Raw genomic sequence first — 25943 nt, 5'->3', positions numbered from 1 at the left:
GCAGCAAAGACCCCCAAACTTCATTGAGATATTCATTGAAATATTCTTCTCTAATTTTGAATTTCTAAACAGTGGACATCTGAATATAGATGTAAACACGCCAGCTCTATTGCAGGTACAACTACAATCATAACAGGTAATTGTCAGTTATTATTAGCCTAACTTGTTTTGAGTTGGTATAATAGACTAGATAATTAAAATAAAGCTATACTTCTAGTTTCATTAGATTTTTTTCCTTTTTTAATTTATTTATTTGTGGTTTTGGAAGCCATTCTGCTGCCGGGCCACTTTTTGGCTCACACCTACCCAAACTGCTTATTTGCCTAATGGCTTTAAACACAAGGGTAAAGGAAAGAGGTTGCAGGAAATATGTGAAAAGTATTTTTTATTTCATATTTTTGCACCAGTGGCACATGTTTCGGTATTAATGTAATTACACTTCCCGTGTTCAATCCTGCACCAGCTGTAGTTGTATTTCAGGCATTAGGTCACAAGATATACAACGACAATCATATAAAATTTCTCCCTTGCCATTGAAATTGGCACTAGATATAACCATAACAGAATTGTTAACAGCATAGCGAATATGCATAAAATCCATCTATTAATTTTTCTAACCACTTATTCTTTGACGTCTTTGATAATGTAATGTGATTGTCACCAAAATCCCGTAGCCCAAAACTGTTAAAAATACTTTTCAGAGCTAGAACAGATATAGACACTCATATGGACTCCAAAAACCCCCCAAAAAGAACAATCAAGAACATGAGCATGGATGTAGGATGGTTCAAGTGCTCCAAAGGAACATACCCTGCTGAGAAATCCACAAACATAAGGTATATTTTGCATGCTATTCAAACTGCTGGTGTGCTCGTGGGCCGCCATTTGTTGTCTTTTTTACTGCTGGGATGATCATAGCTTAACCGCAACAAAACTTGTGTGTGCATCATGTTTCTTTGTGTTTTAGTAGTTTGTAGACCAAGACAATTTTCCATTTTAATTTCAAGCAGGTTATTTAATAAGGATAAACACACATTGCTGGTTATATTCATATAGTTCATATTGTGCGTGCTCAGTGGTTGCTGAAGTATGTTAACATTGTGGGGATTAGTGTTAGAGCAGAAAAAATAATGACTTTGGACACCATATGTACCTGCAATTATAACACCTAACAAGTCAGTGTTTTTAAATCCTAAGTATACCTGTACATTTTTATAATTCAAACACCCAAGGCATGTAAAAGACTTGCTTAATAACGACAACGGTCTTGCTTGGAGCCCGGATTCACTCCAATTAAGAGAAAACACCAATGAAATTTGGCTAGTGGTCTTTGCATACTGAGCTACTCCCAGCCATAAAGGTACAAATAGGTGACAGGTGCAACCACAGGTGCTGCCCAACCTGTTCTTCTGGCTCATTTGCACAATTTGACTCAGCTATGAGTTCTACGCTGTCCTCAAGACTGCGGGAAGATTGCTGTCCTCCTTGCAAGGGACGCAATCGGGCCTGTCCCTCCATCCGAGATGAGGCAGAGGTTTTATAGCCCCTGCTTCATTGTACCCAAGTAACGTGGCAATCTTTGGGCAATCCTGGATCTGCGAGCCTTGAATCTGGCCCTTCTCAAGCTTCTGTTGAAGATATTGACGTGTATCGGCATCACCGGATGTTTTTAGGCCCAGAATTAGCTGCAACAGACACATGATTACTTTCACGTGTCGAGCCCTTAATGGAAAACCATTCTACTGTTTGCCATTGAGGGAAGGGTATGGCAGTAAAGGGTCCTCCCACTCTGGCTTTCCTGTTCTTGGGCCTTCTCGATGGTCGCAGATGGTATCCTCACCCTGTTACAAGAAGTGGGCATCAGGATCCTCAACTACTCAAAGTGTGACCCACTTGTGTGAACAGTTGGGTGATCACAGGTCCTGGTGCTCGCACCTAAGCCAGTTGGGGCTTCAGGTCAGCTGAAAAAGCAGCAAGCTTTCCCTTGTGATTTCCCTCATCATGGAGTTACTTGGTGAGTATGGTGTCGTGTCTCATCAATGAGCGTGCCCAGTCTGTGGAAAGTTCCTTCAGTTCCTTCAGAGGCAAGACAGTGCTACCACTGAAACACTTTCAGTGGCTTTTTTCGTCAGCAGTCCTTTCAGAAGATTTCTCCATATAAGACCACTTCCACACTGGCACCAGATGGGCATAGTGCTGTGGGACACTTTGCTTGAACATCACGCTGACATTCAGCCCCTGGATGGACCTTGTTGTTGTCCCAGTGGATGCCTACCTGGGACGGGCTCTAGAGCCACATGCAACAAGCAGGCAGCTTCTGGGCTCTGCGCAGGGCCTTGACTTCTTTTGTACATCAACTGCCTAGTGCTGTTCACACTGCATCTAGCCTTGCAACATTTCTGGATACTGCTTTAGGGATACTGCTTTTCATACATCTTACTACGGGGAGGTCTATGATTACGTCATATGTCATAGCTAGCCCTCCTCCTCTCGAGTCAGATATGGTGCGAGTTGCTGTGCACCTTCTAAATTCTAGTGCTCTCATGACAGCTCTTGTGTATGCATGGCAACTCCATCATGAGACTTTCCGGCTGCTCTGGAGTTGATTCTGTGAGCGCAGGTAATCTTCCCACTGGCCCTCGGCACAGATGCACTGCCACTCGGCTGGCCTTGGGGTCTTTGAAAGTATGCTTAACCAAGCAGTAAGCTGTGCAGGGTCAGGGCAGACGAGGAACATGCGAGGCATGCCTATTTACTGAAGTGAAGCCTGTTTGCGAATTGGTATTCTTCTCGCAGAGGAGATGCATGATGGGAGTAGTGCTTTTTTCCTGCAAGAAAGGTTAGAGCGTAGGCTGTCACCCTTCACCTAGAAAGTGTATGTGGCTGCTAACATTGCCAATAACATCTGAAGTAAAAATGAATTTACATATACATAATAATAATGAATCCCATAGCAATCCCTTATAACAACTTTTCAAATAGGTGCTACCTTTATAAATAAACAGCAGATTTGAGATTGAAACAACTACATTCTTGTCTGAAAAACTCTTAGAAGTACATTTCATGACACAATAACAGTAATATTTTTTCAATTAGTGGGTATAATAGTATATTACTGTCTCTGGTAGGGCATGTGACATACTGTTTGTATTTTGGAAGTTGTATTATTAAAATTTTGTTATATAATGTTTTGGACTTCATTTCCCAGAGTGCAACAGAGGTGGGCGGTTCACTGACATGTGCATTTGTTATTGTTTATTACGCTCATGCACTCATCAAGATCATAGACACACATAGAAGGACATGGAAGACTTCAGGTGATCTGATTCTTCAATAAACCTATTTTTTTATTAAGGTAAGAGTAAATATGTATTATATCTATGTTGTCCCTGTCACATATTAAATGTAGACTAAAGAAAAAAAAAGTTTTTTGTTTCTGTTCATTTGGATGTTAATTTGCTGCTGTTCATGAATTTAATTTGTATTACTGAATTTATAAAACACCCAAACCCAGGGAATAGGTTTAATTCAAAAGCAATGATAAAATATATGACTTGATTCTATTGTAAATTAATTTGTGAATTAATTTAATTTGTCTTCCACATGTGAATGAATGTGTGAAATTAGTGACATTTTACTTACTCAAAGGATTATCATTTACTGAAATGTTTAATTGTCAATATATGAAGATTTTATTTGCAAAAACAGATAACTCTGCTTTTAATTTATATATATATATATATATATATATATATATATATATATATATATATATATATATATATTATCATATTTTTTGTGTTTCATTGTGTTAGTTAGCTGATTTCTTAGTTATTTATATTATATATAGTTATAAATTAGTTATAAATAACTGCAGTTTGATTGAGATGAACTAGAATGCTAATAAAAAAAACATTGTTTTTGTAAAAAATTAGAACTTCACGTCTTTAGATATTATATCTGAAATCTACATTGGATTTTTACTAAAATGTATATTATATATACTGTATTATATGTATTTATATTTAAGTGAATATAAAACGATTCAGTTAAAAGATTAGAAATACTGAAGATCATTAAACGATGATGAGTACAGACTATTTGACTTGATGACTACTTCTGAGTAAACATTCCCAGAAAGAATGCTGTTACCCCACTCTCATGCAGTTTCACAACACATGGAAATCTAATAGCAGTCATCTGCAGTGTCAAGCATTGCTCTAGTTTGTAGTTTAATGGAAAGACACTAAATATAGTTGACTACACAAACAAGATTGTGTTCACATTCGCATTTCCAGTAACTTTAGTTATTTTGAAGCACCTGACAGCAGTGTTATGGTCTTCGATGTTGAACAATTTGCAAAACAAGTTTTCAAAGTACTGATTTCTTTTGTCAGTGCAGTCATATGATCTGATTTATAGCCATTGCTATGGAGGAAAAGAGAACTGTGACTTTCCGAGATATCGCCAAGAGCTATTTCTCACAGACGAGGGTAGACTGCCGCTACACTATCAGCAGTCATCACAGCTGGAGCAGTCATGACTGGATAGGGCTTTTTAAGGTAACTCCTCTACTGAATGAAACACTGTGTTTATTTAGTACAAAACAAAATATGTGGAAAGGATTAAAATGCGAAAGCAAATACATTTTGTGGTATCTTGTTTCACAGGTGGGATGGCTGACAGTGAACGATTACTACACTTTTGCCTGGGCTCTAGCACCAGAAGGGTACCAAACAGGAACAGATGCAAACTGCAGTGTGGCCTTCCACTGTATGTTTACATTTGATAAATAATATACTTTTTTATTTGTGTTTATTTATGTACAGTAACCCCAGTGTATCTGAAGGCACACGAGTACATAATTTTGGATGTCTCCCTTATCCAACCCATCCATTTTAATTCTTGGACAGTGTCGCAATCATGGCCAAAAATATTGGCACCCTTGCAATTCTGAAAGAAAATATAATTAAAAAAAAAAAAATTATTTCTTTCTTGCATTGGAACAACACACAAAAAAACAGAAGAAAAGCCAAATTCCATTAACTTAATTTGGTAGCACCCCCTTTGGAAAAAACGAACTGAAATGAATCACTTTCTGTAACCATGAATGAGTTTCTTGGACCACTCTTCTTTTTCAAACTGCACCAGGCCATTCACATTTGATTGATGCATTCTCCCAACTGTCTGTTTTGAGAGATCTTCATAGGTGTTCTATAGGATTCAGATCTGGACTCATTACTGGACATTTCAGAACTCTCCCTAACCCTTTGCAGTGTTGCATTTTTGACCGAATTGCAAGGGTGCCGATATGTTGGGCCATGACTGTAAGTGCACTCAATAATGTTTTGGACACCACTACACTTGTAATGTCTTTAAAGGCATTTTTATTGTTCTCGTTTTTAACACCACTGTTTTTAACAAAAACTTCACTTCAACAAACGTTCAGATTATTAGTTTAACTAAACCTGCCACATTTCCCCTCCTCTTCCAGTGAGCTATATGTGCAAACATTGCTTACGGGGTATAAAGGACTTGGGTGTGAACCATACCAACAGAGCACAGTACCTTCCTAAAATGACTGGCATGTCAACTGAAAACAGCAGATAGTTGGAAAGCATGAAGCTTGTGTTCTCGTGTGGCTGCTGAACCCACACAAAGTTCAGCAGGATAATTCTGGGAATCTGGAACTTTTTCTTTGCATTATATCTGATCTGTGCTTTGAGCTATCGTCTCACACATCCTGGCTTACACCACTGTGTTTCCACCGTGAGAAATAGGAGAGTGAAGTCTGCAGTTGTGGCCTTGCTGAGCAATTCTGTAGTCAGTGTAGAAGAGTGTAAAACAAGGCCTGAAACAAGAATATTCTGAAACAAGAGCTGTCTTGAGCCAAGTAGGACAATTTTTCAGTGCCTGATTAAATCTCTCTATGTCCTTATTTGACTTTCAGCAATAGTAAGATCTTTGTATGTGTTGATCCTTTTGCTTTGCATGTAACTGGCAAACTCAAAAAACACTACCTGAGGGCCATTGTCTGTTGTCCAGTTCCTTGGCAGGCCCAAGCTAGCAAAGCAACTCAATGCAAAGAGCAAATCAGTGATGGAACTGGATGTGAAGATGAAACACCTCTGGCCAGTTTGAATGTAGATCATAAACTACCACGCAAATGACAGGGCACATCATGGAGTTCACCACAGATATCAAATTCAACATTGTCCCAAGGTTTAGTTGACCAAGTCAAAGACCCCAGTGGGCCAGTTATCCTTGAAACAAGACATGGATTATATTCCTGAACAAGTTGCTTAATGTCTTTTGTGCTTCCCTAGCCACCGAACATCCTTACAATGCTGCTTAAAGTTTAACTGTGCCAAGATGGCCCTAGTGCATCATGGCCAGTGCTTGTCCTAGTTTAACAGGTGTAATGGCATAGTGTCTGAGCTGCAGTTGAAGGCTCTGGCACTTGATGTATAGCTTCAATATTGGAGTGCATTTGTGAATGGCCTTCAGCTGAACCATCATTGCCAACAAAGTCAAGTTCTGGTACCACAACTAAGCATTCCTCCAGATTCAGAATATGTTGACTGGCTATTGTGAATAACTGCATTCTGGAGATGGACAATGGCTTTATAAAGGTATAATGTAGATGGCAATGGTAGGGGCATCAGCCAAAACAGTGGGCATGATGTTTTAGAAGCAGTTGGATGCCGAACTGAGTCCAAAAGGAATTCACATGAAATGGAATACACCAACATGCGTGGCAAATGCAGTAAGATTTCTGCTGTGCTGGTGGACTCATAAATTGCTCATTTTTGAGTAGAATCATGCCATGGTTAGTAATCTAAGTGGGGCATTAGTAAGCTAAATGGTAACTTGGGCAAGTTCTTGTTTGCCATACTATACAAGTGCATGTATAAGAGAATGATCTATTACACAGCTTCCATATGCAAACAAACTCACAGGAGGTAGCTGGAGGGTCAAGCATGTCAGGAAACATTCATAAATGACCATATTAAATAGCAATACATGTCCAGTAATATGTGGAATACAACATCTGCAACATAAAGTGCCAAAATAGCATGGCTTTGGCAGCCTATTAAGTCAACAACATTTTAAGAAATTGAGTCACTAGTACAATACCTGCGCTGTCAGAACTTCAGCCATTTCTGCAGGAGACTCTTTTGTCCCCCACAAAGTGTCGATTTAGCAGTGTTTTTAGCAGTGGTGGTATCTTCTGCTTCTCAGAGTGTGAAAAACATTCTGTCCTTTGGCACTGAGACAATGAATGAGTATGGCCAATTTCAGCTCACTGGGACAGTATCTGACCCATTGCTGAAAGGTACATTTCAAGGAACCTTTTCCATTGCTCCTATGGGACCAAAGGCTCACCAGGTTAGGGTGAAAAGGTGCTTGGGCAGATAATGAGAACACAGGAAAATCATTGCAAGTCATACGAGTCATATAGTATTTTTTTTTTTTTTATTTTTGATTGTTCTTGTTCTTGAAAACAGTCAAGAGACAAGATCACCTCCCATTCCAAACCCTTAAAGTTTATAAAGTTAACACTTCAGTAGCCTATATGTAGTTTGATACATGCACAGGTCATTAATGTTATCATATGTTTAAGATCAGCAGAAACAGCAAGTGAAATAACAACTGCAGTTCTTGGTAGAACAAGAGCACTCAGTTGCTATCTGATATTTTAAGACTATTGCAACACTACTGCAAGTGTCTGACATCTTTAAGGCTGTGCAAGTCTGTTTATGTTTGTCACGTGTTTTGGTTTCAGGAGTTTTCTGATCTTTGTTCTACTCTTCTTGCCATCTTCCAGCATCTTATCTACCAAAACCTGGCGGGGAAGCATATCAGTTTGCTTATGTGGATGAATGTGGCGAGATATGTGCCATCAGTTCTCAGTTTACTTTTTGTGCTCCAAGACCTCTGGATGAACTTGTTACGCTAGAGCAGGAGAAAAATGGTGAAGAAGAGGAGGATGGAGACGACCTGCTGGTGGTGGTGCCAAAGGCTCTGATACTGCAGGTAAGGCATTCTTCAACAGTTAAGACTAGTACTGATTTGACAGTTTTTCAATTACCTTATTCAGGATTTTATGCATATTTAAAAGTGTATGTAATTGCAACATATAACGAAATAATAATAAAACAAGGTTTTAATTATGAAACGATTTCTGGTTGTTTTTGGAAACTATACCTTTGATAATGACCTTTTCAGGACAACTGTGTAAACTTAAATGCGAAGTTAATTAGGGACTAGCATATATTACACATGTTCTGTATAAATGTTACTGTATTTAGCAATGGATTTCTGGTATTTCTACAGAATCTCTTAGAAGGATGTCAGCTTGAGTTACGTGAGCTGCGTAAGAGGTTTGAGGCTGCGGATGCTGAGGTCGAGAGAGAAAGGGAGAGATGGAAAGCTGAAAAAGATGAGCTTGAACGAGTAAAAAATGAGATGAAGAGTCAGACCGATGAGCTAAAAAACAACCTGAGGCAAAGCGCTGAAAAAATTGAGGAACTCGAACAAAAACAAAAGGTATAATCGAATTTGGGTCCATCTTTCTGGATCACCACTAATCAGAAAAACAAGAACACAGAGACCTACTGTATATGAAACTTTAAAATCTATTTGTTATCAGGACGTGCAAAGCATGACTACTGAACTTAGCGGGCTGCTAGCAGATAGAGATGAAAACCAACAGCAAATCAAAGAGCTCCAACGGGATGCTGCCACTCTGACTCAACAAAAGCAGGACATAGAGGCCGAGCTTGACAGGTGATTAGGGATCTTCAAAACAGCATGTCTTTTCTTTGTTTATTAATATCTCTGAAATTTAACAAACTGAGTAAATAAAACAGTGTTTAAGGAAAAGATAAAACAGCCATTTGTCTCTGCAGAATGAAAGAAAGAGTTAAAAAGATGACCATACAAAGGCGAGATGAGGAAAAAGAGAGGAGAGATTTACAGGTGATGATGATGTTGTATTCATGTACAATCTACACTGGACTAGATGCATGTTAATGTGTGAATGAATCATTTCTCTGTAGGTAGAGAACGAGCAGACTCATGCTGAGCTGCGGACCCTGCAGGAGCGTCTGGAGGCCAGCGAGCGCAGCACTGAGGCCCTCCGCAGGGACCTGAGTGACCTGGGCTCCTTACAGAGTCACAGCCATGCAGAACTGCATCAGGTCAGACTTCAGTCTGCACAGATGAGTTTACAGCTGTCCCAGGCCAACCTGGCACTGCGTGAGGGGCAAGCCACCTGGGCCCAGGAGAGGGAGACTTTAAGACAAAGTGCAGAGGTAATAGAGAAATAAGTTTTAATAAGAAATCTCTCACACACATGCACTACTATTACCGTTTTTATCAGTCCAGCTACGACACCCCTAGTAAGTACGTGCTTCTCGATCTCCGTGCTCTTGTTAAAGTTGGATAAGGATCGTATTCAGAAACTGAGCCGTGAGCTTCAGAAGAAGGAAGAGTGGCTTCAGGAGGAGAGAACTGAGCGAGAAAAACTGGAAGTGGAGCTGGGCAACGAGAAGGACTGTAACCGGGTAAATATTCCATGACACATGCAAGGCCTATAATTAAACTTTAACATCAGAGCTTTCTGGATACCCAGCACATATGTGGATCAGATTACTGGTCTTGGAGCAACACCAGTATGAGGCAAGAGTTGCTTAAAAAAACTTGTAAATAAGATGCCCCGAAATAGATTTGAAAACAATATGAAATGCATGTGCATGTTTACAGAAGGGTTTTGCCTTCATCATTGATGTTAGTGGATGTTGGTTGAACTGCTTAAAAATAAGTACTTAAAGTGGCCTCCACAGATCAAGGAGGAAAAAACAAAAAAAGAGTTGACCTTACTCTAACATTCGTGGATTATGGGTATTGGATTGGCATGGTTTTAGAAATGACTCTGCTGTAGTTAATACAAAAACAGTCCATATGATATTAAGACAAAATGAGATTTCTATAGCAATATTTTAAGTTGGCATTTTGTTAAAAGAATGGAATGGAAAGATGTTACCTCAAGGGAGATATTAAGAAAGGCATGTCATGACCCCTTAAAATCTAAATAACATTAAAGCAAATAATGTTACTTTAGAAATGCTTATAAACTTTTCAGTGTCTGATACGTCTGTATTCTTGGAAACACAAATAGTACCCAAGACCCTAAGTATTTCTTGATAATGCCACTTAAGATTTCCCTGAAATTTAGTCCCATCACAGATAGCATAAAATGTGACGTATGCATTTTTCACTATATTCTTTGGATATTATTGCATCACGTGTGTGAAAACATACAGGAACTGAGAGCTAGTCTGAGAGTCCTGCAGAAGGAACAAGAGCAGCATCAGCTGGAGAAACAGGTGAAATATGAATGCATATTTCTGACTGGTGCTATCTCACCTGATGCCATGCTGACAGGTAGTTTTTATTCAAAACAGGAGCTCTTAGATCATATCCATGTGCTGGAGCTGAGACTAGACACAGAGACAGATGCGAAGTGGGCCGAGGCTGCAGGTACTCCAGCATATCAAATCGTTTTTTCTTAAACATTGTGTGGGCATACATATACATTTTGTAAATGTAGTGCTAGTGATGTTGTAATAAATCTTCATCTTACTTCTTGCAGCTAGCATTGATAGCCCTCCATCGGTTGAAGAAAAGCCACTGCAAGAAACTTTATCTGAGCAGTCTTTATGCGTGGTAGATCGTGAACAGTCCAGCTTTCATGGGTCAGAAGAACAAAGCCAAAAGGATAATGAGATCGATATGAGGGTAAGTAACAAAAATCAATGCAGTTCACTGCACTCTCCTAGCTGGTTGTGTGCCAAGACCTAAATTTATTCAAACATTGCAGAGGTTGGTCTGCACTCTAAAATGGTTTGATTGAATTAACGCAGAAGATAAAAGACAAATGTTCTGCTAAAAACCTGAATATAATACAGAAATGTTGTAAATAAAAGAATTTCAAATTACCCAGTAGTATGTGTATGTATATGTACATGTAATTAAACTGGAAAATGTTTAAATTTTAAACACAAAATGAGGTCATTTCAAACTCAATGCCTGCTACTGGTTTAAAATGGGATGGGGCATGTTTACCATGGTGTGACATCGCCTCTTCTTTTCAAAACAGTTTAAAGACGTTGTTGCATCGAGGTTATGAGTTTCTGGAGTTGTTCTTGCCTGATACAGTTTTCCAACTGCTGAAGAGTTTGCGGTTGTCTTTGTATTTTTTGTTTAATGATGCGCCAAGCCTTCTCTGAAGGTGAAAGATCTGTACTGAAGGCAGGTCAATTCAGCACCAGACCCTTCTATAAAGCCACGCTGTTGTAACAACTGCAGTATGTGGTTTTGCATCATCTTGCTGAAATGCACAAGAAATAGACATCACCTGGAGGGGAGCATATGTTGATCTAAATCATTTATATACCTTTCAGCATTCATAGTGCAAGCTGGCCCTATGCACCCCCATAGCATCAGAGATACTGGCTTTTGAACTGAATGCTGATAATATGCTGGAAGGTCCCCCACGTCTTTAGTGATTTCCAACAAAAAAGTCAAATTTGGACTCATCTAACTATAGAACACTTTGAACCAGTCTCGGACACAGGACATGATGGCGCTTCTGGACCGTGCTCACATATGGCTTCCTATTTGCATAATAAAGCTTTAGTTGTCTTCTGCAGATGGCTTGGACGGTTGTGTTTACCGACCGTGGTTTCTGGAAGTCTTCCTGGGCCCATTTAGTAACGTCAAAGACAGAATCATGGGATGAGTGACGCTGCCGTTTTCGGCCTTGTCTTGTAAGAGCAGAGATTTCTACAGACTCATGAATCATGATACAGACCTGATGTCAGTTAACCTTATTAGTTGCTAGATGTTCTCCCAGCTGCTTTCAAAATTTCGTGCTTTTTCCGCGCTTTGTTGCCCCGTGCCGACTTTTTTTTAGACCTGTAGCAGGCATCGATTTTCAAATGAGCTCTTGAACATGAACATTTCTGATATTCTCTATGTTCTATTTTGAATAAAATAGTGGCTCTTGTTATTTGAAAGTCTTTTAGTTTGAAAGGAATTAGAATGTATAGTGTCTAAAGTAGATAGTCGAAATGAAGTGTTTCGTAGTTACAATTTGTAGTGAAATTGCAGGTATAGTTTATCTGTGGCTCCAGTGGCCAAATACATTTTTTTTGGAGAAACTACATGTTGTACAGTCACTACTGTATGCACATTGAAATGAAAAACTATGTATCTTTCTCCTTGTACCCAACCTCTTACAAAAAGCAAGAGGACCTTGAAGTGGAGCCTTATTCCAGTGTCACTGCTGACAAATCTTTATTGCTTTCTGAGAACAACAACAGTGTATTCAGGTGATTATTATAAACAGTTTCAGGAGCTTCCCTGTGAAACGAATCAAGCCTGCTAATGTTGGTGCATTTAAGGAACACATATCTGTTCTCTTTTCAATGATAATAAAAGCGTTTGGAAATGTCACAGCTGTTTAACGGTGCTTTCTGTCTCCTCAGCAGTGGTCTTGCTGATGCCCCCGTGTGGTGAACCATACGAATGAACCTGTGTGGAGCTTGTTTACATCAGAGCATGGTCCTGTGCTCCTGATCAGTGTGAAATATCATTTGTTCCAGTAGTGTGCCAGTATGAGTTTCCCTTAAGAGTAGGTGAAGTTTAGGTATGTTTTCTAGATATTCCATTTATAGCGCGCATTAATATATAAACGAATAAAGGCAGTGGATTGGGTTGTACTTAACTTCAAGGGGTCATAGTTACAGTGTAATTATACATTTAAGTACTGAGTGATATTGATTAACTACATGAATTTACGTGGTTAGGGTTTGGCTTAAGGTTACTTGCATGTAATTATGCATCATTTAATGTGTATTAATCATGTAATGTGTAACAAGGACGTCTTAAAATATCGTGTTGCCTTGGATTGAGATATTTTAGATAAATGAGCAAAGGAGCTGCCTATTAGATAATTTTATTATGAAATTAAATAACATTAAAGAATGTTTTGTTCTGTTTTGTTTTTTTTAGATAGGTGTGCTGGTTATTATTGCCTTTTCTGTATCACTTGACAATGACGTAAGTTCATTCAGGTGCTACTTTTTCTTTTTATTGTAGCCGTTTATGTTTTTATCATTCTTTTTTGTTTTGTTTCATTTCACAAGTAAATGTCAGTCACAATTTTATTGCTCGGTTTGTTCTGTTCTCGCCGCTATCCATTCTCGATCTAAAGTAGATGTGGTCCTCAATGGGCGTTAAATTCGTACTTTCCCTAAACCAATAAACCTTTATCAGGTTTTCAATATACTTACTCCATGGCCATCCAATTTGTAAATTGTTTCTTCGTCTGAATATGTCTGGAGAAACATAGCAAAGCATCTCTTGCTCCCCTGATGGGTCCTCTGCAGAGAATGGGTGCCGTGAGAATTAGCATCCAGACAAATTATGGAGAATCCCGAATAAAGTTTCCTCCAATTAAATTCATTGATGTAATGCTACGTTTCTCTAAATTTGTTAAAGAAACATAATCATCTGCATACCGGATGGCCTGCAGGTTGAGGACATCTTGAGGACATTTTTTGGTGTAAAGCTAATGCGGAAAATTCTATGGTCCAAGAAAACGTCTCCTAACATGTCCGTTATATCAGAACCCTACCAACATGCCCTTGCAGTGGTCAGACAAATGAGGCCATTGAAGGCCATAGCTTGTTAAAACAAATCAAATCAGATCAGCTAATAATAATGTGAAGCACGTTATCGATCTTCTTCAAAGGACTTTAATTATAGCAGTCATTGATTCAGTCTTGTTCTTTTCGCATATATTTTTGTCCTCTATTTATTATAAAGAATGACCCTCCCAACTGAAAGCATTTCTGCTGCGATGCCAAGAAGTCTAAAACAATTAATGTATATCTTCTGAGTTAAGTCTGGTTGTTTTCAACAAAAGCAATGAGATCCTGCTTACTGCATGCAGTTGCTCTAAAATCTCGCTTCTGCAGGAGCTTCCAGTATCGTATCGTCCATTAATAAATCGAGGAACCAAGTGATCTCATTTCCTATAGTAAAACTAACCTTTTAGTAATGAGATCCAAAAGCTTTAAGGTTTAGATGATTAAAGACGTTCATTCTGAACAGTTCCTCTATAACTTGGATTTACTTTTAAGTAGTCGCTCTACGGCTCTGTTGTAGTAGAATATCAAAACATGCATGTTTTCATTTTTAGATTTTCTACTTTAGATGATCTGAATTATTAATGTTAAACAATCTGCAATGACTAAGATAAGATAATGCAGGATGAAACCAAAGCTGGATCTCCGAAACACTCCCAGTGTAGATGCTGTATGACAAAACACAAAAAGGAGAGCACGACTGAACAGAAATTTCTTTATAAAATCGAAACAAAGTATTTTAAAAAAGAATGTGGCCAGACATTAAGTGGACATCATTTAAAACCATTAATACTTAAGGACTTTGCATGTACAGTAAAATTATTGTAACAATTTCCATAAGTTGTGCAAGGCATTTGAAACAATTATTATTATTACTAAATTTTTTTTGCAAGGCACGTAACCAAGAAACAAGAAAATGCTAAATTAAAAATGGGGAGGTGACGAGGCATGGCTGGGGAAAAAAATACAAACATTAAATGCTGTTATATTTAAAACATATTGCTAAAAAAATAATAATAAAAATAAGTATCCTTTTTAAAACGCAAAGAAGAAGATACGAACAAAAAAGAGCAATACAAATTTAAAAATATGCAATAAAACAAACTTGTCTGAGCATTTTTCTTAGCAGTTCTAACCCTTAAACGAGCCACCATTTTTCCTATGTTTTAAAACCCAGAAGACACCAATTAATCAACAAATAATGCAAACAAACGAACAGGTAATACACACATATTCCAAACCACCAGGAAAAAAAGAAAAAAAAAACTTCATTAAGGAACAAGTTGATCTCTACTGCAATAAATGGCAAAATACAAGCACAAAAGATAAACGCTATTTAAGAATGATACAAAAAAAAGTCTCTAATTGAATCCAATATCTCATGTTTCATTTACAAGACCGGAGGGGAATGAGAGTAAGCAAAAAAAAAAAACAATTGCTCTGATAATTCACAAAAAAAAAAAAAAAAAAAGACACTTTGCCATGGACTGCTACATTTATACATTTATCAGAGCTGAAGGGACTTGGAAGAGTCTAGGGACTGTTATCGTATTTCCAGAGACATGTCTTCTTGCTGATAACATACACAGCACGTACATGCCAAACCATAAACTGCAACTTTGTCTCTGGTCTGAGAAAGGAAGTATAGATATTCTAAAAGATCAGCTAACTGAGTACCACGGTTTACTGCTGCCTCTGCAGGCCATATTTACCCTGTCACGTATCCGGATCAGTGCATTTACATGAAGCTGCTAGACTTTATGATCACTGCAGATTCATCCAGCACACTCCGTGGTAATCACGCATCCTTTCTGATCATTACGATGGCGGTACGCTGAGAGAGGATTATGAGAGCGTCAAAAACCCAGTTCATAACGTGCATCGCTGGCTACAGACAGGACAAAAATCGAACAAGACAAGGATAAATAAGCAATAAATAAAAGAACGTGTGTAGCCTATGGTGTGTTTGCTTATATTTGAAAATATTTCATAAAAAAAGTCTGAGATGTCCTCCCGAGGCGTTCAAATAAAACGGTTTGCAGAAAGATGAAAGTAGAAAAGAGATATCTTTACAGTTTTAAGCGAATAGTATACAGGTATGCATGCGCACAGCTTACAACCTTAAACCATATGGCTCTGTCCCAAATATCTTGCTATATATGCAGCAGTCAGGAGCGTATGAGTTGTTTCGGTAACACTGTTCTGTCATGTGAGGAGGTATAACGTTGTCATCAGTGGCGTGCACAGACCTTAGCAGGGCGAAACGGATAAAAGGATGACATGGACTACAGAACTCACTATAGAACCAATTTGGTAGGGTGCTTTCTAATCGAAAACGTCCAGAACCTACAAATAACCGTTAGCACAGTTATATCACGTTATTCATGAGCACATCTGGATTAAAATGTAAAGACTAACTACTAAGTAAGTACCTGGCAATCATTCAGTACCATTTCACGGTAACATAAAGGCTGCTGTACCGAACGATTAGCACATTTATATAAAATATGAATACATGGTGGTCCAACACACTTCAAAGTTTAAAAAACCCCAGTTCAGTTACTTAGATTACTGGATTAGATAACTCTAACTAGTTTTTTTAATGATATGAATGACCACTCTCATCTTATCACTCTTATTAAATCGTTATAAAATTTGAGTTTTAATGTTATTATTATTATTATTAAATAGTTTGATGAAAATCCATTAAAGCAATGCACGGTCCATTTTGGCTGGGTCTCTGACCTGTGAAACTATTTCATTACACAGCTGAATAATTTGAACATTTTTCCCGCTATCTGCAAAGACATTAATGTATTAATAATTCGTTATTAAGAGACCGAAAGGAGTTAGTGCACACCACTGCTCATGCTCGGCTGACGCTCTAGAGCTCTTCTTCTTTTTTATCTAATATAGTGTGGTATTGCTTTTAATAACTAATCACACAACTCTTCTAAATCCCAGAGAATATTTAACATTTAGGCTTTTAATATAACTTGCTTGATGATACAGAATAGCTGAAGGTTAAATATATGTGTAGTGCACGCATGAGACACGTAGATCACCTTTGGTCCTTGATTTGCCCTGAGTGAAAAGTTCGATTTGTAATAATGTGGTGCATTTCGATCTTTAAAATTTATAAATCTTCTAATGCCCGAAACGTAAAGTTGGTGTAAGTGTCAAATTTAGTTGTATGTATCGGGCTGTGCATTTGAAGTGTTTCGTAAAGAGGCATGTCATCAGAAACAAACATAATAACACACTGAAAGAAGCTATTTGGATTTGGTCATTTACTGCGTGTGGTTGTTTGCTGTTCATTTTTTCTTTTGTCATTGATCAGTCCTGATTATGTATCCATATGCAGCCATTAAAAATGTTTCCCTTACAGAACAAGGCTTTGGGATGCGTCCTGAAATATTTAGCATCTCCAAATGAAGTACAAAATATGCATACAACAAGTAACTTCCAGATATGGCACAATGGCTTATTTTTCTCGGGCCTTGCGTTCTTTTTCATTTCTCTCTTTTCAGTTAGAGAAACGCTGTCTGAAGTAACGGCGTTGGCATGGTCTTAAGGTTTTCTCTTTTTGCTGCTTTGGAAAAGTCGAGATGTGCAAAGTTGTGCATGTTCTTTGTCGTACGAAGCTTATTTTTAGAGTCGTTATTGGAAATTGCTTGACTGAATGGTTTTGTTTGAGTCGACTGATCAGGTGTCTGGAATACAAATGTTGTCCGCTGTCATCTGCACGTGTCAGAGCCGCATACATACTGTCCTCCAGCGGCCGGTCACTGCGCTCTTCCTGTCGCGCTCTTCCTAGCTCCGCCCATGTCCACTTGCAGGAGTCCCCATTCCTCATCCTCGCTGTCCCCTGCTCGTTCCCGTCCCTCCTCTGCACACTCGTCGTCCTCGTCCTCTTCATCCTCCAGAGCAGATTCCTCATCCCTCTCACGTTTGATGGCCTGGATGGCGGGAGGCGGCGGGGGGGCGGAAGCACCCGTGTCTTTCGAGTCAGAGCTTTCCTCAAAGACCTCAGGGTTCTCCAGCATCTCTCTGATCAGAGGAGGCATGGGTCCCGGGATCTCCATCTTTAGAGTGATGGCTCGCTCTGCTCCTAAACACACACACACGCACAAAGATGACGGCCTTCATTTTTTTGTCTTTTAATATCTTCATTTAGGTCCATATTTTATATATTTGTCATCAGTATGTAGTAGAGGTCGTAAAGGGGTCATCAGATGCTCAAGTTGAGCCTTAATGAAAAGTCTATAAAATAACTTCTTTACTCTGTCAAAATCAGCTCTGTTTGCATCAAGCCATTCTAGTTTATGTTGCTTTATATGCTAATGAGCTCTGCTGACCCCGCCCCTCTCTTCTGTGGAGTCACGACTGTAGACATCGGCTGCAAAAATGGTTAACTAGCACATCATTAAAAAAGGTGAAGATTCATAAAAACCCTTATTCTCACTTCTTATGTAGATGAAGCTGGACCACAAATGATTTGTACGAACATAGATACATTTATAGGCAGATCGGGGTTCTGCACATTCCCTTCAAAATGAAAGTAACGTTAATCCTTTTTGTTTTCAGCAGCTCAGATGTCAGGAAGAAATGCCGACTGCTGTATTCATTATTGCATCCAACAAGGGCGGGTCTAAGGTAAGACAGGCCTGTCAACCAACTATCGTGACCCATTTAAGATCTTTACCTTCTTGGACTTCTTGGAACTGACATGCCTAAATTAATAAATGAAATAATGCAAAGTTGGCAGATTTTGAAAAAACCTTTTTGGGTTAATTCGGCAAAAGCACACGTGTTAAAAACAACCAAGCCTGCAAGCCTTCTAGTCTGAGGAATTCTTCAAAGTTTTGTACCCGAACCTGCTAGAGTTTCTGAGTGGACCTCAGATATTCAGATTTGCATCAAGTAGAAATTACATAGAAAACTGCAGATATCAACTAGGCGAGGGTGCATTAAACATATCAAGTTCCAAGACTTTATCAGATTCTTCATACTGAGTTCCATGCAGACATAAACAAAGCGTACCTTTAGTGCTTATGCCTCGGAGGTCAGTGACCTTCATCAACATTCGTGGGAACATGTGAGGTTTGTTGGGGCGTCTCCGCCGAGCGTAGATCTTTAACGCCTCGAGCAGAGGTTCCTGCAGCTGGTCCACCCGATGAGGTTCCTCCAGGTCCATGCGATCTACTCATTCATCCACGACATGTCAATCAGAGTTCAGTGACAGTAGGAGAAATAAACCAACCGTGGAGTCGTGGAGAACCTACTCTTTACTGTTAATCCAAGTCATAGTTTCCACATGCAATTGAGTTTCTATCTGTAAGTAGTTGGATCGACATCTTTGTCAACCCTGGAACAGCACTGTGATTAACCAATCAGATCTGAAGGACCAGTTTATAGTTTTGTGAAATTTAGGCTTACAATCAGTGTTTGGTACATCAGTGTCATTCATCTATCTTTTCCTCTGATTTCAGGCATTACTCATGCGTCAGGTGTAGATATATGGTCAAAACTACATTTTTGGATTTAAAAGTTGATCCCTGTTTCAAAATCAGGACATGCAAACAATTAGAGAAGAACTGAGTAACACACTGAGCGACCGCAGTACCTCCGCAGATGAGGCAGATGGCGCTCAGGAGCCCTGTCTCTGTGTCGTCCATCTCCAGGGGCAGGAGCTGTCCAGCGAAAGCAAACACCAGGTCTGTGAGAGGCCCGAAACCAGCGTTGTGCATCTGTGTCCTGTTGAGGGTCAGTCCATCTGAAAAGGTCATAGTATCCTGCTCTGGTGTGTAGCGAGTACAAATCCGTAACATCTGCAAAGGTGAATTTAAGTTAGACTTTATTTCAATAGTCCCCTTTAGACAGTCTACTAACTAGAAGCAACTAAGTTAAAAGTAATCAAGTATTGTCATATACTAATTCTCATTCATTTGTAGCTACATGTATATGTATATGTAGTAAGTTATAGTTAATAGTTACTTATGACTTTACTTACGTTACCTTATAACTAAACTTATGTTAGCAGTTACTTATAACTAACTAAGTGACGTTATATACATGTCAACTAATCCTCAATAATTTACAACTACATGTCTACTAACTCTTAGGGGAGACTGTTAAGGTTTGGGTTAGTAGAATAAGTTGATGTATACTTGTTTATACTAAGTTTCTAAAAGTCAGTATGTTGCGTAGCCATCAAAATAAAGCACTAGAAGATAGTCTACTAATACTCTGATGACTGCCAGTTGACCTACTTGTTCCAAACCTTTGCAAGTTTCTTTTTCTGCTAAACAAAAAGATATTTTGAAGAACGTTACGGCTATCGCCAGCAACCTCATTCAACTTAAAGCTATCCCTTTAAGATGTATCATCTATACAAGGAACCATATGTTCTGCCAACTTCCCTTGTGCTAGTTTGTCAATGCAAGAATGCATTTTGTTCCCACTGCTGGTTTTTGTTGTATTTACCAGTATGTCAAGGCAGGCAGATTTCAGTAAGGTGATCTGGTCTGCGATGGTGAGTGACGTAAAGCCTGGCAGACGTTTGGCAAACTCCACAATCTTTATAATGCACTTTGTGGAGAGCTCGCTGAACTTATCCCACAGTCCAAGATCCAGCTGCACCCTGTGATCCGCACTGGAATTCTGAAGTAAAAATAAAACGGGAATATTAAAATGAAACCAGAAAGTCATAAAAAAATGCCATGTGTGTGGCAAGTGCAATATGCAGTAGGCGGACAGGGGTTTTAGTTTTGACTAGCCAGCTGAAATGAATAATTCTCAGTGCATTTATCTGTAATTCAATTCTGACTGATAATAATTTGCACAATGCATATCTACAATGCAGTTATCTCTAATGAACATCCCAGAACATAATCAATATTTCGTTAACATTTAGATTTCACTTTGAACTCGTTTAAATTAACAGCTGTCCAATTGCAATTATGTCTAGTCATAATAGCATACGGATATTATAACATGAGTAAAATGATAACATTCACTGACACTGCGTGTAGCTCAGTTCACTCACAAACAGTCATACAGTCCTGCTCATGTTAATTCAGCCGACCGACAGAAGGACGATGTGAATATGATTTAAAGTGTGAGAGCTCAGGACTCACAGTCGTGTATTTCCCGAGCTGACAGAGAGAAGGGAAGGTTTCCCTGTGCGCTTTGCTGACTTTATTAACCAGTTCTTCCAGTTCTCCACTCAGCTCGTAGCTTTCTGGAAGAACCACCTCCTCTTTTATGTCCTTCTTTTTCTTATTCCTGTCATTCCGGACCGCTTGAAGATAAAGAACAACACGAAATGAAGCCAACCATGTAGCACACATGAACTAAAACTCATGAGAGTTTGATCATAGGGTATCATTCAAAGCATAGATGTGCTCGTGAAGTCGTCTTTATTTATATAGCGTACCCAACTAAGCAAGCCAGAATTGACTCTAAACTACAGCTTGCATGTATTTATTGATTGTGTAAAAACTGAGAACAGTATAGATGGTGACGTACTGCTCTGATTTTTACCTTCCTTAGACATGCCGACCTCAAAGCACTTCTGCAGCCGGCAGTACTGACAGCGGTTCCTTGTCACCTTGTTGATCTGGCAGTTTTTGTCTCTGTGGCAGGTGTACACCATGTTCTTCTGGATACTGCGACGGAAAAAACCCTGTTATGAAGATAAGAGGGAGTAAGAAACACAAAAATATATCAGATCTGATTGAAATCAGCAGAGGGCACTAAAGAGTGTGTTTGAATGAAAAGTCTTGATCTTGGGAGCATCACTAGGTGGCAGCACTCAAATCATCACATATGCTTATTTTATGCATGAGATGTGTTATAATGTAATTACATGTAATAGGAGTGTCTTCACATTAGGCTACTACTAGGTTTAAAAAAATTGCATTGGAAAATGCATTCTCTGGTTTTGTTTTGTGTATGTCCTATATATATATGATTTGAGGAATACTACTTAGTGTGGATACTACTAGTTGGTCAAAAGTATCTAGGTTCGCATACCTTGCAGCCCTCACAAGAGCTGACTCCATAATGGTAGCCAGAAGATTTGTCCTGGCACACAAAGCAGGGTTTATAGACCCGAGGAGGAGGGGGTGGAGAAGGAGAACTGGGAACCATCTCCTCTGAGCTTGTGCTCTGGGTTTCCACCGCTGCGGAAATCAGAAGGAAAAAGAGCAGATAATCAGTGTCGAATACAAAGGTGCGAATCCGGTGGTTGTTTTCGAACCCTCTACCCACCCTGACAAGTTCTGCACTGGAAAACATCACCACTCTTCAAAAATGTAAATATCTATTTAAACCGTTGATATGTTAAAAATCTATTCAAGCCGCTTTCACTCGCTTTCCCCTCACTTGTTTACAGTACTCCTGGACAATGTTTTTTTCTCATTATATAATCATGACCGAACAAGAACGCGTTTCCATTTGATAGAATACGAACATATTTACAATGAAGCGTTTGATCGATGGCTGACGTTGTCAAATGCATTAGGAGGCATCTACCCAGGAGTCTGAGTTGGAAGGCAAATATTAAGCGAGCGCACTGAGGGACAGAGGTGTTGAAAGAGAAGAGGCGGTGGGAAAAACCGAGCGGCGGGACAGATGGATGAATTGATAATATGCTTTGACTGACGCCTCGGCGTGCGCTCGACCCAAATGGTACCACAGTCAGATTCATAAACGTCCCGGACACCCGCCGAACAGCCGCAGACATATAATCTAACACGGCTTGACCAGTTTAGACACCGCCGTGTGAATCCAGTGCAATATATTTTGCCAAAGTCCACAGTGTCAACTTTCACCTCGAGACACCCTCTCCCCCCTCACGCTCTTGTTTCCTGGACCCTAAATTCCTCAGGCCTGGATGACTGGCTTTTTACTAGAGGTCCAGTCTCAGGATCGCCCGTAAAGCCCGTCTGTGCTCTGACCGAGGCCTGAGGCCTGCGTGACCGGCACTTTATTGGCAGAGAGTCACCTTGGCCAGCCATTCACACCAGCAGCAGCTGTCCCCTCACTCTGCACTTGTAAAAAATGAGAGAAAAACAGCTAAAACGGGGTCTTCAGAACTCTGGCTTTTACAGCCCACAGAGGCCTCGGCCCCCTCCTCCTACTGAATGGAGCGGATCCCCCGAATGTGCCTCTCATTCTCTCTTTCTTCTCGTCCCTCTGTCCTCCGCTCTCCCTCCACGGGCGCCGTTTAACAAGAGCACAACGAAAGAAGGTATAGATGAGAAATCTCATAAAGAAGCAGGGGGAGCTGGGGATGGGGGAGGCCGAGAGAGACAAGTGAAGAACGTGTGAGAGAGGGCGATTTTCACTTTGACCTTGGCTTTGACAGCAGCTTTGGCTTCTCGAGACATGAACGTGAACCGAGAGTCGCGTGAATACTGCCGGTGATCTAATCGCGACCTCAGCCGGGGAACAAATGCGCAATGTCGATGATGTGGCGTTTGGCGGACTATGAAAGGACGTTTCGTTTCGCAAAAAACAGAAGCGCTCCAAAGTCACAACCCAGTTGTTTTTTTTGCCAACTTAGATAAACAGAACTTAGTGTAGATGGTGCGTATAATTACAGGAGGAACAAGTACAGTGTATTTAAGCTGATTCATGACACTCGTTTCTATGTCGATTGCTTCTAAAGATATATATGTATTCAATTAATATGTCTCAGTAAATATACACTGTTTAAAAATGAACAAAAGATTAATAATAATAAATCTTAAGCAGCAAATAAGCATATCGGAATGATTTTGAAGGATCGTGTGACAATGAAGAGTGGCGTAATGATGCTAAAAATACAGCTTTTCATCAGAGAAATAAATGACGTTTTAAAATATACTTGGAGAAATGTAAAATATTTTTCAAACTGTCATTTCAAACTGTATTATTATTTAACAATGTTACTGTTTTTACTGTATTTTTTGATTAATGAAAAAATGCAGCTTAAAATCATATATTTTGTATTATATTCTCATGTTTTTAGTAATTTTAACCTAATCAAAATAATCCATTTGCATCTGAATAATGTTTTCGCAGATAAACACTATATATATATATATATATATATATATATATATATATATATATATATATATATATATATATATATATATATATATATATATATATACTGTGTTATTTGATTGTTGTAGTCTATCATATAACATATTTATTACAAGCTGAACTCTTTTTAACTTGACACAGCAATAATCATTGCACACAGGACTGAAAAAGATATCTATGTGGTGCATAAGCATATAGATTCACACACACACACACACACCAATGCAGGTTAGGGTCAAGCCCTGCTGTTGTGTCTTTTTCTTTGGATTTTGTGCAGTTCTGTCACGCATTTCAACACGTCTAAGTCTCTGGAATGCTGATAGACGTAGTCGGTACACGTAATGTTCTGTGAAACACAAGGCCGAGGGTGATGGGCGAGTGAGTGGGTGAGAACGCAACCTGATCACTGTGTTTATGTAGTAACTTGGGCTGAATTGGCTTTATGTGTTTATGTGGCAGCGACGCTTGAGTGACACAGAGCGGTTCTGAAAACATCCAGCGCCTTCGGTGCCGGAGGAGTGGAAACCTGGCGCCAGCAGAGAAATGACTGACAGACAAAAAGATGGAATGCTATTCTGTATTTCATTTTCCTTCTTCGTTTCATTGGACTTGCTAGTTTTGGTTGATTTCGAAATAAAGCGTGTGGAGCGATCAGAAGAGATGATTTTCTGCATTGGCACCTTCCTGCATCGAACTGATTTCAGTGTCAATGTATAATTCCGCAAGTCGTTGTTTCATGAGCGGGATTGAATTATATTTGTCGCATTTAGACTTCCATCAAAGCTCTAGTTTAATTGCACGCTCTCAGCCCGCGTTTCTGCAGATTGCATATGTTTGCACTGTATGCAGGTTTTATCAGGATCTGTGACGAGCCGCACACGGACCCGCTGACGGAAACACTGATTTAATCCCCGTCTTTCAGCAACCTCAGCACAACTAACAGGTGACCGCAGTCTCTCTGACATCATCAGGAAGAAGCAAGTTCTCGCTTTCTAGACGAGCATCTTTCCATGCAACATGTGGCCTGCTCAAGACCAGCATGTGACCTGCAACCGATCTTTATCAGTGAGGAGAAAGGTTTGCACTTCTAATATTCATACGTTTGCAATGCATGAATATTAGAATGTATGTAAGATTAGATTAGGATGTAACGGTTTGCGCACTGGGAGTAGAGATGAATGCTTCTTTTATTTCTTCTGCGTGGTCGTGTGTGTGTGGATGGACTGCATGATCGAGTCGACTCAAAAGTTACACTACTGCTTTCAGGGAGTTCATGAAGCTTTTAATACCCTTTTTACTAAATTCGAGGATTTTAAGCGAAACCAAAACATTTTTAATACACGCAAAAGTAAAGAGAGATCATGCAACAGCTCCTTAATAGTGAGCTGTGTGGAGCCGTTCTTTTTCTTATCAGGAAATATAAATGTCTTTAAAAGACAGCCGTATCAGTCTTAACTCTGTTTAGTCAAATGCTGACGCAATCGGTTTTACAGGCTTTCTGCATGTTGTTAGAATTTGTAACATCTCACCAACATTCGACTTGAAGTGTTACTGAGAAATTTAACAAGTTGGGTCAATTCAGGGTTTCCTCCAGAACCTTACGCTAGGGTTGAGATGTTTTATATATGCTATAAATTGCAACATTTGGCCTGATGGATCTAAGAATTAAAATATCATTTGATTTGCTCGTACTTTTACTTAACTGCTCGTATTAAACAACGTTCTGGTAAACTAACCAGTGCTCGGATCTCTCATGGCATATACAGACCTCCTCTGGACCTCTTTAAGGGCACTGAAAATATTAATTATTCAAAATTCATGTGTAGTTCATGTTGTCCATATTCTCCAGCCTATGCATATGCTCACAAATGTCTTCAAATGAAAGAAATTTATTGAAATGCATATATGTATATCCAAGTAGTCCAGACGTCATACTGACAAGACATTTGGAGAGATGTAATTCTTGGTTGGAGATGATAATTAATATTGCTGTATATTAATTTCAAGTTTAACAAATAAAACACTGAGAATCGACGAGATAACTTCCATGAGCCACTTTTCTTTTTCTTATGTTTTTATTTTTCTTATGTATATATATATATATAAATTTTTATATAATTTTTTTAT

At 39.1% G+C, this 25943-nt stretch overlaps 2 protein-coding genes across 8 annotated transcripts in view; one reads left to right on the top strand and one right to left on the bottom strand.

Moving 5' to 3' along the window:
- The first annotated feature begins 3202 nt into the window (after positions 1-3202).
- calcoco1b (calcium binding and coiled-coil domain 1b) lies at positions 3203-13053 on the top strand. Of its 4 annotated transcripts, none has more exons than XM_043252013.1 (14): positions 3203-3355; positions 4423-4562; positions 4671-4773; positions 7829-8037; positions 8338-8550; positions 8654-8790; positions 8913-8982; positions 9063-9317; positions 9444-9569; positions 10329-10391; positions 10470-10545; positions 10658-10803; positions 12313-12398; positions 12555-13053. In XM_043252013.1, the coding sequence occupies exons 2-14, from the start codon at positions 4431-4433 to the stop codon at positions 12583-12585; spliced, it is 1647 nt and encodes a 548-aa protein (XP_043107948.1). In that variant the 5' UTR covers positions 3203-3355; positions 4423-4430; the 3' UTR covers positions 12586-13053. The 4 variants fall into 4 exon arrangements, with proteins under 4 accessions (XP_043107948.1, XP_043107950.1, XP_043107947.1 ...); XM_043252015.1 differs by having other exon boundaries at positions 3205-3355; positions 4398-4562; positions 12558-13053; XM_043252012.1 differs by having other exon boundaries at positions 3205-3355; positions 4398-4562.
- Positions 13054-14421: 1368 nt separating this feature from the next.
- rargb (retinoic acid receptor, gamma b) overlaps positions 14422-25943 on the bottom strand; it is a 32199-nt gene continuing 20677 nt past the window's right edge. For 2 of the 4 annotated variants that reach the window (XM_043252016.1, XM_043252017.1), the window contains 7 exons: positions 21756-21904; positions 21249-21405; positions 20858-21021; positions 20205-20381; positions 19345-19549; positions 18762-18920; positions 14422-17829 (listed from right to left, as the gene is read on the bottom strand). In XM_043252016.1, coding sequence (XP_043107951.1) covers positions 17504-17829; positions 18762-18920; positions 19345-19549; positions 20205-20381; positions 20858-21021; positions 21249-21405; positions 21756-21904 — 1337 coding nt within the window. In that variant the 3' untranslated portion in view covers positions 14422-17503. The remainder of the gene's footprint in view (positions 17830-18761; positions 18921-19344; positions 19550-20204; positions 20382-20857; positions 21022-21248; positions 21406-21755; positions 21905-25943) is intronic. The other 2 variants (XM_043252018.1, XM_043252019.1) reach the window with 1 other exon arrangement.

The sequence above is a fragment of the Puntigrus tetrazona genome, chromosome 11 (assembly GCF_018831695.1).
Source record: "Puntigrus tetrazona isolate hp1 chromosome 11, ASM1883169v1, whole genome shotgun sequence".
Lineage (NCBI taxonomy): Eukaryota > Metazoa > Chordata > Actinopteri > Cypriniformes > Cyprinidae > Puntigrus > Puntigrus tetrazona.
Note: the sequence above shows the minus strand (reverse complement) of the source record. Positions and strands in the feature narration are given on the sequence as shown.

Excerpts from the sequence above, each read along its gene's own strand:
- calcoco1b (XM_043252013.1), top strand. The coding sequence starts at position 4,431 with ATGGAGGAAAAGAGAACTGTGACTTTCCGAGATATCGCCAAGAGCTAT. Across the intron at positions 8,038-8,337 it reads CAAAGGCTCTGATACTGCAG|AATCTCTTAGAAGGATGTCA; the intron begins GTAAGGCATTCT and ends GTATTTCTACAG. Across the intron at positions 10,804-12,312 it reads ATAATGAGATCGATATGAGG|CAAGAGGACCTTGAAGTGGA; the intron begins GTAAGTAACAAA and ends TCTTACAAAAAG.